This window comes from Haemaphysalis longicornis, unplaced genomic scaffold, assembly GCF_048455015.1.
Source record: "Haemaphysalis longicornis isolate Haplotype H1 unplaced genomic scaffold, Haemaphysalis longicornis Haplotype H1 scaffold_3, whole genome shotgun sequence".
Lineage (NCBI taxonomy): Eukaryota > Metazoa > Arthropoda > Arachnida > Ixodida > Ixodidae > Haemaphysalis > Haemaphysalis longicornis.
Window position 1 is genome coordinate 163,295,944 of NW_027526335.1, and position 12,881 is coordinate 163,308,824.

General features: G+C 44.6%; 1 protein-coding gene across 3 annotated transcripts in view; it reads left to right on the forward strand.

Annotated features, from left to right (window-relative positions):
* The window catches only part of LOC144175356 (esterase OVCA2-like), a 53,707-nt gene that overhangs the window by 2,347 nt on the left and 38,479 nt on the right, over positions 1–12,881 (forward strand). Inside the window, exons 3-5 of one of the 3 annotated variants that reach the window (XM_077704435.1) lie at positions 1,199–1,269; positions 5,512–5,571; positions 6,423–6,523. In XM_077704435.1, coding sequence (XP_077560561.1) covers positions 1,199–1,269; positions 5,512–5,571; positions 6,423–6,523 — 232 coding nt within the window. The remainder of the gene's footprint in view (positions 1–1,198; positions 1,270–5,511; positions 5,572–6,422; positions 6,524–12,881) is intronic. The other 2 variants (XM_077704437.1, XM_077704436.1) reach the window with 2 other exon arrangements.

Sequence of the window (12,881 nt, forward strand, 5' to 3'; positions counted from 1 at the left end):
TCAAAGTTCTTATTTTGTGACACACAGCATTTGGAGCTTTCTATATTTTATGCTTTCGGTTTCAGTCGTTGAATACAGTCATTAAATAGAGATAAATAGTAAGTTACTTTTTTTAGCTACTTTACTGCTTTAAACTTTATAATGAATGTAAAACTTGCAGAACTGCAAAACATTGTGTCGGTGCTTACAAGTTATGGTAAGGTATGTGAATGTCTTGTCTGTAATCTGCAACAATTACTACTAGTATGCAGTAATGGGGTAATGGTGTAGTTGCATTACTAGGTTAACGGCATAGATTGCTTAGAACATTCTTTCATTGTTATTATCCGAAAGGCTGGCAGTTTCAGTGTGCAGCAAAAAAGGACGTTTTCCAGGCCACATCGTGGATTGAATACCCCTCTCAGATGTAGCAGCCAAGTTATTTTTTGCTTTTGGTGCCTAGCGTGGAATGCAGCTTCTATCATGTGCTAAAAACAAATAATAAAGAATGCAGGAAGAACCTATGTGTGCATATAGGCATGGATATAAACATTAAGCGATGGCTTCGGCGATGATTATGTCGATGAAGTTTCATCGTTAACATATAGTGGTTCCTGCGTGTGAATGTTGCTTAAGATACGTATCACAAGCTGTTAAAGCAACCATGAATGGCATGAAATCACTGCTGTGAAAAACTAATTGCTATACTCGGTTACAACTCAAGAACGGCACCACCTCATGTAGTGTATCACTCCGCCAAAGCGCTGGACCTGTGATGTCAGTGCGCGTGCGTTTTGAAAGGGGTTTGCTATGAATGCGTGATATCGTCTGCCTTGTCTCACGCAGTTTGTTTGTCATCACTGGAGTCATTTATAAGCATATTAAGTACAAAAAATCACAGGAACGGCTCACGCCATGTTCAAAACATTCGCAGTAACGCCCTACTTGCGCTGTGCGGAGAAACATCCGGCTACAGTGATAAGGCACAGCGGCAACTTCCGGTGCCGTTCTTAAGTTGTCACCGAGTATAGTAGTGAATGCTAAATTTAATTATAACCAATATATGGTTGCCCAGTGTGAAAAAAAAAAGAGTGTTGAACAATCTAGGCTCTGCTTGCGACAACGATTGGATTTGGATGCATGTTGGATCAACTAGCAAACTTTGAGTTGAAATATTTTGCGCTTTTGGGAGAGGAGATAATGGCCTGGCCCCTTTCAGGCAGAATGCCAGCATATTCAAGTACAGACTCGAGCGATTCCAGAAAGGAACGAGGACATTGGTAGATTTGGGTGAGTACAGTGACGGCTTCGCTTGCATTTAATTGTGTGCAGTTTTGTAGGCATGGTCTATTGAGCCACAGGGGCATAGCCAAAGGGGTTTGGGGGTTTGAAGCCCTTCCGAGCTCTTTTTTTTCAGCTAGAGGGTAAGCGAGACTTGGTGTTCTTTTTGGCAAAAGTCCTCCCTTCCGATAACTCCTCATCCCTTCCGAAAAATTCCTAGCTACGGCCCTGAGTTCACGTGGTGATAGCCTACTGAAAAGAACAGTATGGCAATAGAAAAAGTTGGAAGGGTCCGAGAACATAAGATACAAGTAATTGGTCCATTAAAAAGACTTCTTTGTCCCGATTAAATTGCCGCCAATTTCGCGCCAAAATTTAAACAGATAATCGATACTCCAAAGAAAACATACGAAGCAGTGGTGACTCCCGAACCACTTTCCGGCGATTTGTCTACGACGTCAGGAAAAACTTGTTTGTGCGATTGGTGGCAACCGACCTATAAGCCGCAGCCAAGAAACGCGACTGGGCAGTTGTAGCGGGGCCTCTAGTTTTGTATGATTGTATCACTTGAATGCTAATGTGTAGCTAGCAAAAACGCCCGTGTGTTCGAAATTTCGGCGCATGTTAAAGATCCCTAGGTGGTCGAAATTAATCTGGAGCCCTCCCTCCACTACGGCGCGCTTCATCGCCTGCGCTGCGTCGGCGCGTGAAACCCTTCAATCAATCAATCAATCAATCAAGCTAACGTGCAGCTAAAACACTGATAACTATGTTTTAGTCCTGGCCAACATTACGTCACTTCTGGTCATATTATGCAACAGTACGTACTGCAAAATTTAAAAGTTTTTCAGTGTTTCCTGCATTTTTTTTTTTTAAGTGTCTTTTGCAGCTCAAATGGATTTGAACGAGTAACGCCAGGTTAGTTTTTTCGATTTGAACAAAGTTGTATTATGTTTTTATAGCCCCTTTAATTGTTCTGTATATTTTGTTCTTTTTTATTTTTGATTACGATAACTATTTCATGCACAGAACTTCATTTTTGGAAGGAAACAGTTTTTTATTGAAGAAATAGTAAACTCTCGGTTGGAAATTGCTTCCCTTACGAGAACTTGAAAAAATTGATACTGTTGGTTTAGAAGATAAGAGGCGGTCTACACTTTCTGTGGAAGGCCACAAAATAGTGCTTGTTTCCCCGGAGGCGCAATGGGACATTGCACGTTTCACACGCGTGTCGTTCTTGAAGCCTGAGATTTCGTACTTACCGTATTTATATTTGATTATAAGGCGGTCACGATTTTAAGGCGAGGGTGCAGTTTTGAAGGGTAAAAAAATCGTCACACATATATATTGAGCTTCGAATTTAAGACGGGGTATGACTTTGAGACTACGGGTAGGAAAAAAAAACCTCACCTTATATTCGAATAAATACGGTACTGCAGTTGCATGGTCGTCACTGTAGGTGACCACCAACTTCAGTGACACGGCGCTCTGTACTAATTGATGGCAGCACTTCATTTCTAGCTTGCTTAGTATTAGCTACTTATACAACTGTCATCCCATCCCACCAACTCAGCAAGGACATGACTTTACGCAGAAAAAATCAAGAAAAGGTGGCTACCTGGGTTGACCACCGTGCGGGAAAGAGTTAAAGGAGCCATGAAGAGAAAATACAACTTCGTTTAATTTGAAAGAACTAGGATTCAGTATCTCACTCAGCCCCATTACAGCCACAAAATATGTTTTTAACGAAAAAAAAAGCAAGAAGCATTTAACAACTTTCAAATTTTGCGCCACAGTGACGTGTTATGAGCAATAATGACGTCATACGGGCCAACAATAAAACATAATTTTCAGTGCGTTAACTGCACGTTAGCATTCAAGTGATGCGGTCAAATGGAACTAGAGGCCGTATTACAGACGTCCAGTCATGTGTCGTCGCGACAGGTCAGTTAGGCGGCCGCCAATCGCACAAACAAGGTTCCGTGACGTCATAGAAAAGTTGCGGGAAATTGGCTAGGGGGTCGCGACTGCTTCACACGTTTTCTATAATATCTCCGTTATTTGTTCGAAGATTGCGATGATATTGGTATCATTGTTGTTGGGACTAAGCAGTCTTTCTAATAAACCCAACTCGTATTTTGTCTTCATGGCTCCTTTAAGGCATTTATGGACATTTTAAAACGGGGGCCTAGTAATGTCGGGAGAAACGGTGCTGAGTGTTTCGTTTGACCGACCTTGGTCTGGCTGGTAGAGCGTAACGCAGATGAAACAGCTGTGGGACAGGATAGAAAATAGGAGAGGCAGCATGACATGTTGGATTGCTTCATGTCACTTCTCTTCTTTTTTTTCTTTTTCATTTTGCACTGGTGTTTGATTTTCTTCTTTGTTTGGTTACTTTGTCATCTGATGTAGCCTCTATCGATCCGTATGTAAAATGAAATATCATTAAAAAAAAGGAAATCAGTTAAAGTAAAGTTGCTGCTTTAACGAAATAGAGTACTTGAAGGTTGTCTGGCTTTTCAATTAGGACTCCGTGGCAGTCAGCATGGATACAGTAAATTGTTGGATCTTATGAAGTGAATTCATAATTTGGTCAGTGATTCCTAATTAGTAAGTTTTATCATGGTAATTTTTTTTTATGGTGAAACCAAAATCACGAGAGCCAACATGGTGTCAAATGTAGCCAATAATTTTCTTTTACTACTTCGCTGAAAATAGTATCTCAGTGAGGCCTTAGATATCCTTTAGGGCCTGGTTAATAAAAGGTTTTTTGTGGCTGCACAGAAAAATATGTTATTTCGTGTTTACGGCCCAAGGCTGAAGTGTGAACTAACTACCTTGGGCAATATAATAGATTTCACTTGACATGAAATCTCACCTTCACCACTTACATTGCTACGAGTCAAAAGAAATTAAATTGGCTTCAAAAAGTTTACCACAATTTTATCACCCTCTTTTGAAAAGCAGGACTTGAAGCCTGGACGTGTGATATTCTTAGCCTACTGGTCAACGTAAGGTCCTTGTCAATAAAGGACAGTAATTTTAACATTGCTTTGATGGGCCTGGGAAAATGCAAAAGTAGTAAACTCGCAATAGTTTTGCTTATCTGCAAAAGGTCTTTGTTGAGTGTGGCGAGAAAATGTGATTGGTGATATTACTGCTTTGCCATAAACCGGCAGAATGGTACCAAGAATTTCAGGGAAAGTACTTAATAGGCAGTCACTCATGACAACCTCTGAATGGAAATTGCTGGCTCTAAAATTTGCAGCAGCCCTGTGAAGTCACCTGTGAACTTGTGCTCTGAATAAAAATGTCTATTTTTTTTTCCTTCCAAAAATACATTTACAGAAGTCGGTGCTGGCTTCTACCAAGCAAGCTCAAACATTCTTAAACCATGTTTAGCCAATTAAAAAGCAATTTCACAGTTAAAATAGGTTTCAGAACAATGGGTTTTGTCAGAATCACCTTTCAAAAAAAAAATTAAGGCGAAAGAGAGAGGTGATAAGAACTTCAGGGAATTGAGGGTCAGAAATCTTTGTCGAAGTGTTTAGAGGCATGAAAACAAAAAAAGTGTAATTTACTGAAATGACATCCGCGGAGATACGTAGTTATTTGCTTAGGAACCATGACAGCCATTGAGCGGTCATTTTCTGTCATCAACTAGAACAATAAACAGAAAGAATTAGTTTAGACTTTTTGCTTCAGTGCTGTGAGGCTTGCTAGCAGTACCTTGTTTGTATAAGGGAACAAGGTCTTATGACAGTGCTCTGTGAGACAAAGACACCTTTTAGAATCTTTATGCCCATAAAATTCACGCAAAAGTCAGTAGAAATTGGGGGAAATAGCCACGAGACATCTCTATTTCTCACCGCCTGCGCATTTTGAGTTGGGGAGTGCTCGTACCCCAAAACTTGCAAATTTGAGGCACCAATGATATGTGCTACCACATGACGTAGGACTTTCATTAAAAGCCCTGCTCCCAGTTATCTCTCTCTGCCTCTTGAATTTTTCACATTGAGGAGTTTTGTCAACTTCATTGTGACATCTCTACTCTCTGGTTTCCAGAATATAAATGCCAAAACTTCATTTTCTGACCTCGATTTCCCTCATTGCGCAAGTTTCGTACGCTGATCTGATGATTGCTTTGATATGTCTTGCATGTTATTGTGCCGGTACATTTTGTGCATGTCTGTGTCCTGGTCAAACCATCTATGACCCTAATGGGCTGTTTCCATGTTCTTTTTCTCTCAGTATTCATCGATGCACCACACCTAATAGAGGACTATGTTGAACCCGACGGTGGTAATGCAGGTAGGCTCTCTAGTGTTGCACTTTTTTTGCATTGAGGGTGTCTATCCAGAAACAATGGCATTCAAGACTTTACTGTCTTTACTAAATTAATTTCTCACACACTCGGAGTGAGTTGGTCTTATTTGTAGTTGCAGCCTTACTTTTAACCGTATTGTAAACAGGTTCAGCACAAGAACAGGTCAGCACATGTGCAGTGAATGGGTTATGGTGAGTAGTTGCCAAGTGACCATTGGCTTACAATCACACCCTACTTATAGATTACTTGAGTAAAGTACGCATGTTTACTGCATACCCATATTCGCAGAAAATAATGAATTGCAAAATTTTGTTTAAAGGTTTTAACCTCAGATGAGGGCAGATTGTCTTTTTGTTACTTTCAAAACTTCGAGATTTGGAAGCTTGGCTGATTTGGTGTGACATAGCTATACTTGCGTGTGTATTGTACACCAGAAGGCCAGCTGTACAATTCAGGCTACAACATTAGTGTGGTGCCATTTGAGGATGGGCGATGGTGGTGCAAATCGCCTAACCATATGGAAGTTTGGAATGTTTATCAAGTAGTCTGGCTTTATTTATAACCTGTCTTCTACTGGCTATTTTAAAGTTTTGCCCGAAGCATCATGGTTTACTATGGTTGTGATTAATTAATTTTTTCCTAATCAAGCACCTGCGATATACTTGCTCGTTATGGTCGCTGGGATATACGAAGAAATCACAAAACTGGTGTTTGTGTTGCTGTCGTAGTCTTTTGAAAAGCTGAACCAACAGTGGACTGGGTCCACTTGTTCCCAGGGGTCATTAAAGTGAGACACACATCTAACATCAATACCTCGCACACTTTCTTGTTCCAGGACTGCGTGGCTGGTGGTTTTCGACCGAAGCGGCCTGCCCGTACACTCAGCAAGCTTTCGAGAAGTCGGTCAAGACGGTTGAAGAAGCGTGCAAATTGCAGGTGAGAGAAATTCACTGCTGACCCTACCTTTGTTCAGAGATACAAAAAACGACAAAAGTTGGTTTCATTTTGCCAGCGGTTCGGTTCAGTGGTGATTGTTTTTGCTGATGTCTTGTGGGTGTGATTGCGTGCAACATTTAAGTTTATGTTTCATGTTTCTGAGGCCTAATTTGTTTTGTGAAGGTCAAGTACCTGTCCTTTTCTGTCTCCCAAACCAGTGTTATGTGGTCCTCGTGTCTCCTTTAGGTCCCAAACAAAATCACAGTGACGTGCTTACAGGCAAAAAAATGTGGTTGATGCCTCTTTCATAGGAATAGGTAAAACACGAAAGTGAGATGCGCCTCCACAGAAGCATTTGTTGTGCATCCATATGAAATGGCACATTGCTATTTATATTACGTCGCTGTGACAAAGTTAAAAGCATCAACGTTAGGTACTGGATTGCACGCGCCGGAACATTGCGTAAATTCGACTGGAACCATAGCCCCTTAAAAATCGTGCGAACGAAACGGAACCAAAGCCGAAACCGAAAGCAGTAGGTGACAGAGGGTGCCTCCATTCACCTGCATCCCGCGTACACGAAGACACTGGCATCGAGGCGCCAACTGTCGGCGCTCATTAGTGTCATGATGAACTACTTTGCTTCACTTTTCCTAGACTGCAGTATCTCCTAGACAGCATCTGAATCAAGAAAGTAGTTGGAAAATTATAAGGTGCGTTCGTAGACCTACTTGTGCTTGAATTCGTAGCGCAGTGGGCAGAGCGTTAGGTACCTCCCCTTGCAGCGACAGAGTTCGTGGCTCGAATCCGGGCGCACCCGCGTCAGTGGAACTTCTTCTGGCAATGTCATTTCCGTGACGGATATGGCGCCGCTCAGATCTTGGTGTCCCCGGAGTTATCTTCGTGATGTTCTTTTTCTCCGGAGCTTCTCCTCCAAGCCGCAGTAGCGCTGAGGATCTGACCCCGGGTATCCTCAACCGACAAACTCAGCTTGCGATGCAAAAACTGTACATTTATTTACAGCCTGGCGGGCGACTAAGAAACAGCACTCGGGTGAGCCCGAAGACGACGGGCCGAGCTCTCCTGCACCCGAACCGCGTCTCTCTGTCTGTATTCATCTCCCCCTCCTCTTGCCGCTGAGGACCGGGAGAAGGGGGGGAAAGCGAGTCGTCTTCGTCGGGGTCCATCCGCATATGGTGGCCATTAGGACATTCGGTGCGAGCAGGCGCGGCCTTCCTCGGAATGTGCGGCATTTGAAAGCGCCGCACGACGCGTTCTTTCCATTTCTGCGCTGCTCTTCCGAGGGCTCGTGCCAGTTAGTGCGTCGGAGTGCCCGACACGCGGGCATAAAACACTTTCGTGTTAAGAAGTGGCTCGTAATAAGCTGGAGCTGGAAAGCTCAGTGCTTAAAAGTAATGACGTCAAGTTTCCCCTCTAGAATTACCATTGACAACCACCTGTCCAACGTTTTTAGAACCAAGGTCAGTTTTAAAACTCTCCGCCTCCGCCATACCAGCAATACGGCGCCTAACCGAAACACAGCGCCAGGTGGCGTCACCGTCGCAACCGACTGCCTGCAGCTGCTGGGAAAGCACGAACGAAAGCAGCGCAGGCCGCAGCTGTACACTCAAACGGCGTCATAACGAAGTTGAAGGGGAGCCATAATTATTTCGTTGTACCCATTATTTCGTTATATCAATTATAACAGTTTACGACAATGTATGCTCAGTTGGATGCACAACTATAATCATGCAAAGAATGAACCACGTCGCAGCCTGCTGTACCGCTATGCGAAAACGCTTGCGACGGAAATTTAATAGAAGGCAAATATTTTGCTTGCTGAACACACACTGCCTGTTCTGTTGTCCGCTAGACATAGCTGGAAAAAAGTCCATGATGCTCTTTCATTTCGGACATCGCAAATGAAAGACTTCCTCTTCAGCAGTGGCCACCGCGTTGATGCCATTTTTGACATAGCCATGGGTGCCGAAGAAATGACGTAGATGGTCAACCGCATCGAGTGCCTGCGCCGACGTTGGCACGTCGAACGCCTGTGCATGGGAGACCACGGCGTCATCGTTTGTTTGTCAAGTCACATCTGCGACAACTCGTCAGTCGTCTCCTCTGTAGTGACCGTTTCGGCGTCGAGGTTCAGGGAACCTATCTTGCGCCACTTCTTGCTGCCATCACGTAGCCCGCCAGCCCGCTCCCTCTGCTCCACTGGCAGAGTGAGGAGGCAGGCTCTCGGTTAAAACAGCCATGCCAAACGAGTGACGAACTCTGCGGAATACTTCACATGCTGTGGTAGGGCTTTTTTTTGGGGGGGGGGGGGGAGACCAATTTAGTTTGTTATATCCATTGACAGGTCAATTTTACTTTGTTACAACGAGGTTTCTAGTGCATGGGTCTCTATGGAAATTTCAAGGGAATTTCATTTACTTCGTTATATCTTGTAACGTTATAACAAGGTTTGAGTGTACTGCCATTGCGAGCGTAATCACGCAATACACCGATCATTGTGTTTATAAACTTTTATTTTGTAAGTAGTAAGTCTAGCCACATGTCACCGAAGCTACGGCGCTCAATCGGCGACAACAATGGCGAAGTGGCCGCTTGCATTTGCAAGGCCGCGGTTTTGTGGCTGCACTTCTGCGCTCGTTTGGAGCGTTGTCTGCCCTTCCACATTAGATAATTTACGTTTCTTGCTTAGGCTGCTGCATATTCTAACAATGTGGCTTGTGCGTAATGCAGAGAGCTTGAGAAATAAATGAAGGCTGGCAAATATTGTTGTTATTTTCTTAAAAAGCTTTATCGGTTGAATGAAAGAACTGAATAAGTGGATGTGTTTTTTTATTTATAACGTAACGAGATATTGTTACAGGATAGCCTTCTTTGCGAAAAATAGGCTGTCAAGTATTAGCTTCGCGTGCTGGATGGGGCCGACAAGAAGGGAATAAAGGCAAAGATGACGATCACAGTGCGCCTGGCACAAGCAGTATCTGTGTCTGCGTTGCATTGACTATATAGCTCTGTAAATAGTGCCTATACAGCTATTATAATCTTGTCTACTTCGTGTCATTCCCTCGTGTCGGTAAATGAGATTGGAGCAACTGTATTTACACTATTAACAGAGCTTCTAAGCATTGCAGCAGAGACAGCAGCTGGCCGAGATACTGTTCATGCCGCGGGTGCTGCTAGATACTTCTTCCCCAATTGTCACAAACTTTTAAACAAAAAAATGCTTTCCCTCTTGGTTTGAACAAACAAACAAAAAAAAAAACTGCGAGGTAACCGGTTGTAATCTCTGCCAACAATCTTTTGCCAGCTCGCTAATGAAACACAAACTCCTTCCATGTCTCTCAACAAAGATTTACTGCTTGCTGCTGGCACGTCTAAATTTCCAGCACTTCCTCCGGCTCAAGCGTTAGCGCTTGTTTTGGCTTTCTGTGCAGACGAGTTCTGTGCAACAATCTGGCGTCGGCATGGCAATTTCTTTCTTTTTGCCGGCGGTTTGTATAGGAAAGGAAGCAGGTATGGAAATATTTTCGGGACGGCTCCTTCGAAGAGGCTCCACATACCTCTCTCAGTTTCTACTTTTTCACCGTTAGTGAAGCGCGTGTAGGTCTTGATTGATTTGATTGATTGATTGATTGATTTTAGGGTTTAACGCGCCGACGCAACGCAGGCGATGAGGCGCGCCGTAGTGGAGGGCTCCGGATTAATTTCGACCACCTGGGGATCTTTAACGTGCGCCGAAATCTCGTACACACGGGCGTTTTTGCTTTTCGCCTCCATCAGAAAAGCGGCCGCCGCGGCCGGGAATCGAACCCGCGACCTCGTGCTCGCGTGTAGGTCTTTGGTGTGTCCACGTACAAAGTAAAAATGCACGGCGCACACGCGCGATTTGGCTGAGACACGCATTGGCACGGTACATTCTACACGGAGGCCGGGATAACTTCAAGCGCGAGAAAAGTGCCTTTGGGTTTGGTTTCCACTGTAACCGCCCGTGCAACTAGGGACACAACACACCGGCATGGTGCTTGCCGGACCATTTACAGCCGAAGCTCGCGCGCGCACACACACCCACACACGCACACACCCTCGCACGCACACATGCACACACACGCGCACACTAAGAAAAAAAGCATCACAGGAACATAGCTGACCTAAGATGCTGGCCGCAAAATTGCAGGTGTATCCCTCAGAACGTACTGACCTCAGCGATCCAGTGCTTCGCGCGGAGCCTTGTGCGACTGCAGTGCCATCAATGCAGCTGGGTGCGGCGGTGCCGGAAAACACTTCGAAGTTTTACAACTGACCTTGGTTCTATTAACGTTGCACCGGTCCACAAACATTACTATTGATTCGCTTTTGATCAAAAGAGAAGATATTTGTTCAGTTTGGTTAGCAAGATAAAAGCAAAGTAGAAGTTAAACTTTCGAGAAGCAGATATGACATTCTGCTAATGCCCCTGTCACACGGGCACTTGCCATCCGGATTGAAGCGAAGCGCGATCGACTTTTCGAGCGTGCTCAATGCAGCACCACTGCTACATGGCAATTTTCACGGCACGAGTGAGAAGTTGCACCGGTTGCACTCACGTACGCCAGATGGCGTTAAAAATGTACTTCGCAGCCGCCGTATGGCAACTTTGCATGGTTGCAGTTATATGTAACTATATAAATTTTACTGCACCCTTATTTGGGTCAAGTTATTTGACAAAATTTGTGGTGTTAGTTGAAATCGTCACCTTCTGTTCCATTACTCAGTGGGGTCGAAAGTATCGCCGCTTTTGTTCGATCGCGCTTGGGGGAACCAGGATTGACTTCGAGTGGGAATGGGCTCGATCGCTGTAGAATCTCTTTGAAGGGGTCACAGCCGCATCATCATCGACCGCCATAGGCCTGGTGCGGCCAACCATTGTCTTTAAAGGAGCCATGAAGACAAACTACAAGTTGGGTTTATTAGAAATACTGCTTAATCCTGATAACAATGATACCAATATCATCGCTATCTTCGAACAAATAACGGAGATATTAAAGAAAACGTGTGAAGCAGTCGCGACCCCCTAGCCAATTTCCCACAACTTTTCTATGACGTCACAGAACTTTGTGCGATTGGTGGCCTCCTAACTGACCTGTCGCGATGACACATAACTGGACGTCTGTAATGGGGCCTCTAGTTCCATTTGACCGCATCACTTGAATGCTAGCGTGCAGTTAACGCACTGAAAATTATGTTTTATTGTTGGCCCGTATGATGTCAATCTTGCTCATAACACGTCACAGTGGCGCAAAATTTGAAAGTTTTTAAACACTTCTTGCTTTTTTTTCTTTAAAAAAACATCTTTTGTGGCTGTAATGGAGCTGAGTGACATACTGAATCCTAGTTCTTTCAAATTAAACAAAGTTGTATTTTCTCTTCATGGCTCCTTTAAAGAACAGACGTCAATCTCCCTTTGCTGGCATCATCTTCATGTCTAGGGCCGCATGAGCGCACGCACTGTTTTCTTCCTCTTCAAAAACTTCAGCTTGGCGTTCCATTAAACATAGACCTCGATGGTCGCTCCTCTCCCCCTGGACGCTTGAGGCTTGTCCTTGGGGGTCAACAGACCTCACAATCGCGATTGAAACTACCGTGTAGCAGCGCCCAATCTGGATTGAGTTCGATCCGGATCGACTCAATTGCGATTGGATGGCCCATGTGACAGGGGTATAAGACGTTGTGCAGAAGTAAACCATTCTACGTTGTTAGCTAATAAGGGTGAAGATAAAAAATAAAAAGATCAGCTAGCAGAGATGTCCTTGATGATGTTATTGAATGACATGCTCGGGACTTTTTAAAGGGGCTCTCACAGCCAAAGGAACCTTGAGAAGCCATAGCTCCAAGAAGTAGCGAATTTTGTGTCTGTGTGTGGGGTTTATCTGTCGAAGGATGCAGCCTTTCCATCCTGTAAGCACTGCAGATTCTCCCATGCCGAGTAGGCTCTAAAGACAAAAATTCCTGCACCTTCCCGCGAGGGGAACATGAGTAAATGCAGAGCATTGGGGCCTCAGTACTGATTGAAGGCAGTGTTGCTTCCATCGCTTCTTCCGTGATGCTGGAGTAGCAGACACGAGTAAACGTGGGCACGAGCGTCAACCAAGGGAGGAAGGAGCAACGCAGTGACTGAAACACGAGCGACCGCTAGCCGCTATATTTGCAGCGCGCGCAGTAGAGGGAGAGCAGTACGGGGGGGGAGAGCGCGCATGCACAAGCAGCGCGCACCCTTCCACGCCCCACCGCGCTGCTATCACGCACCTGTTACGCCGAGACCGCGACGGAGCGAACGGGCTGACTACGACGCATGCGCGCGCCA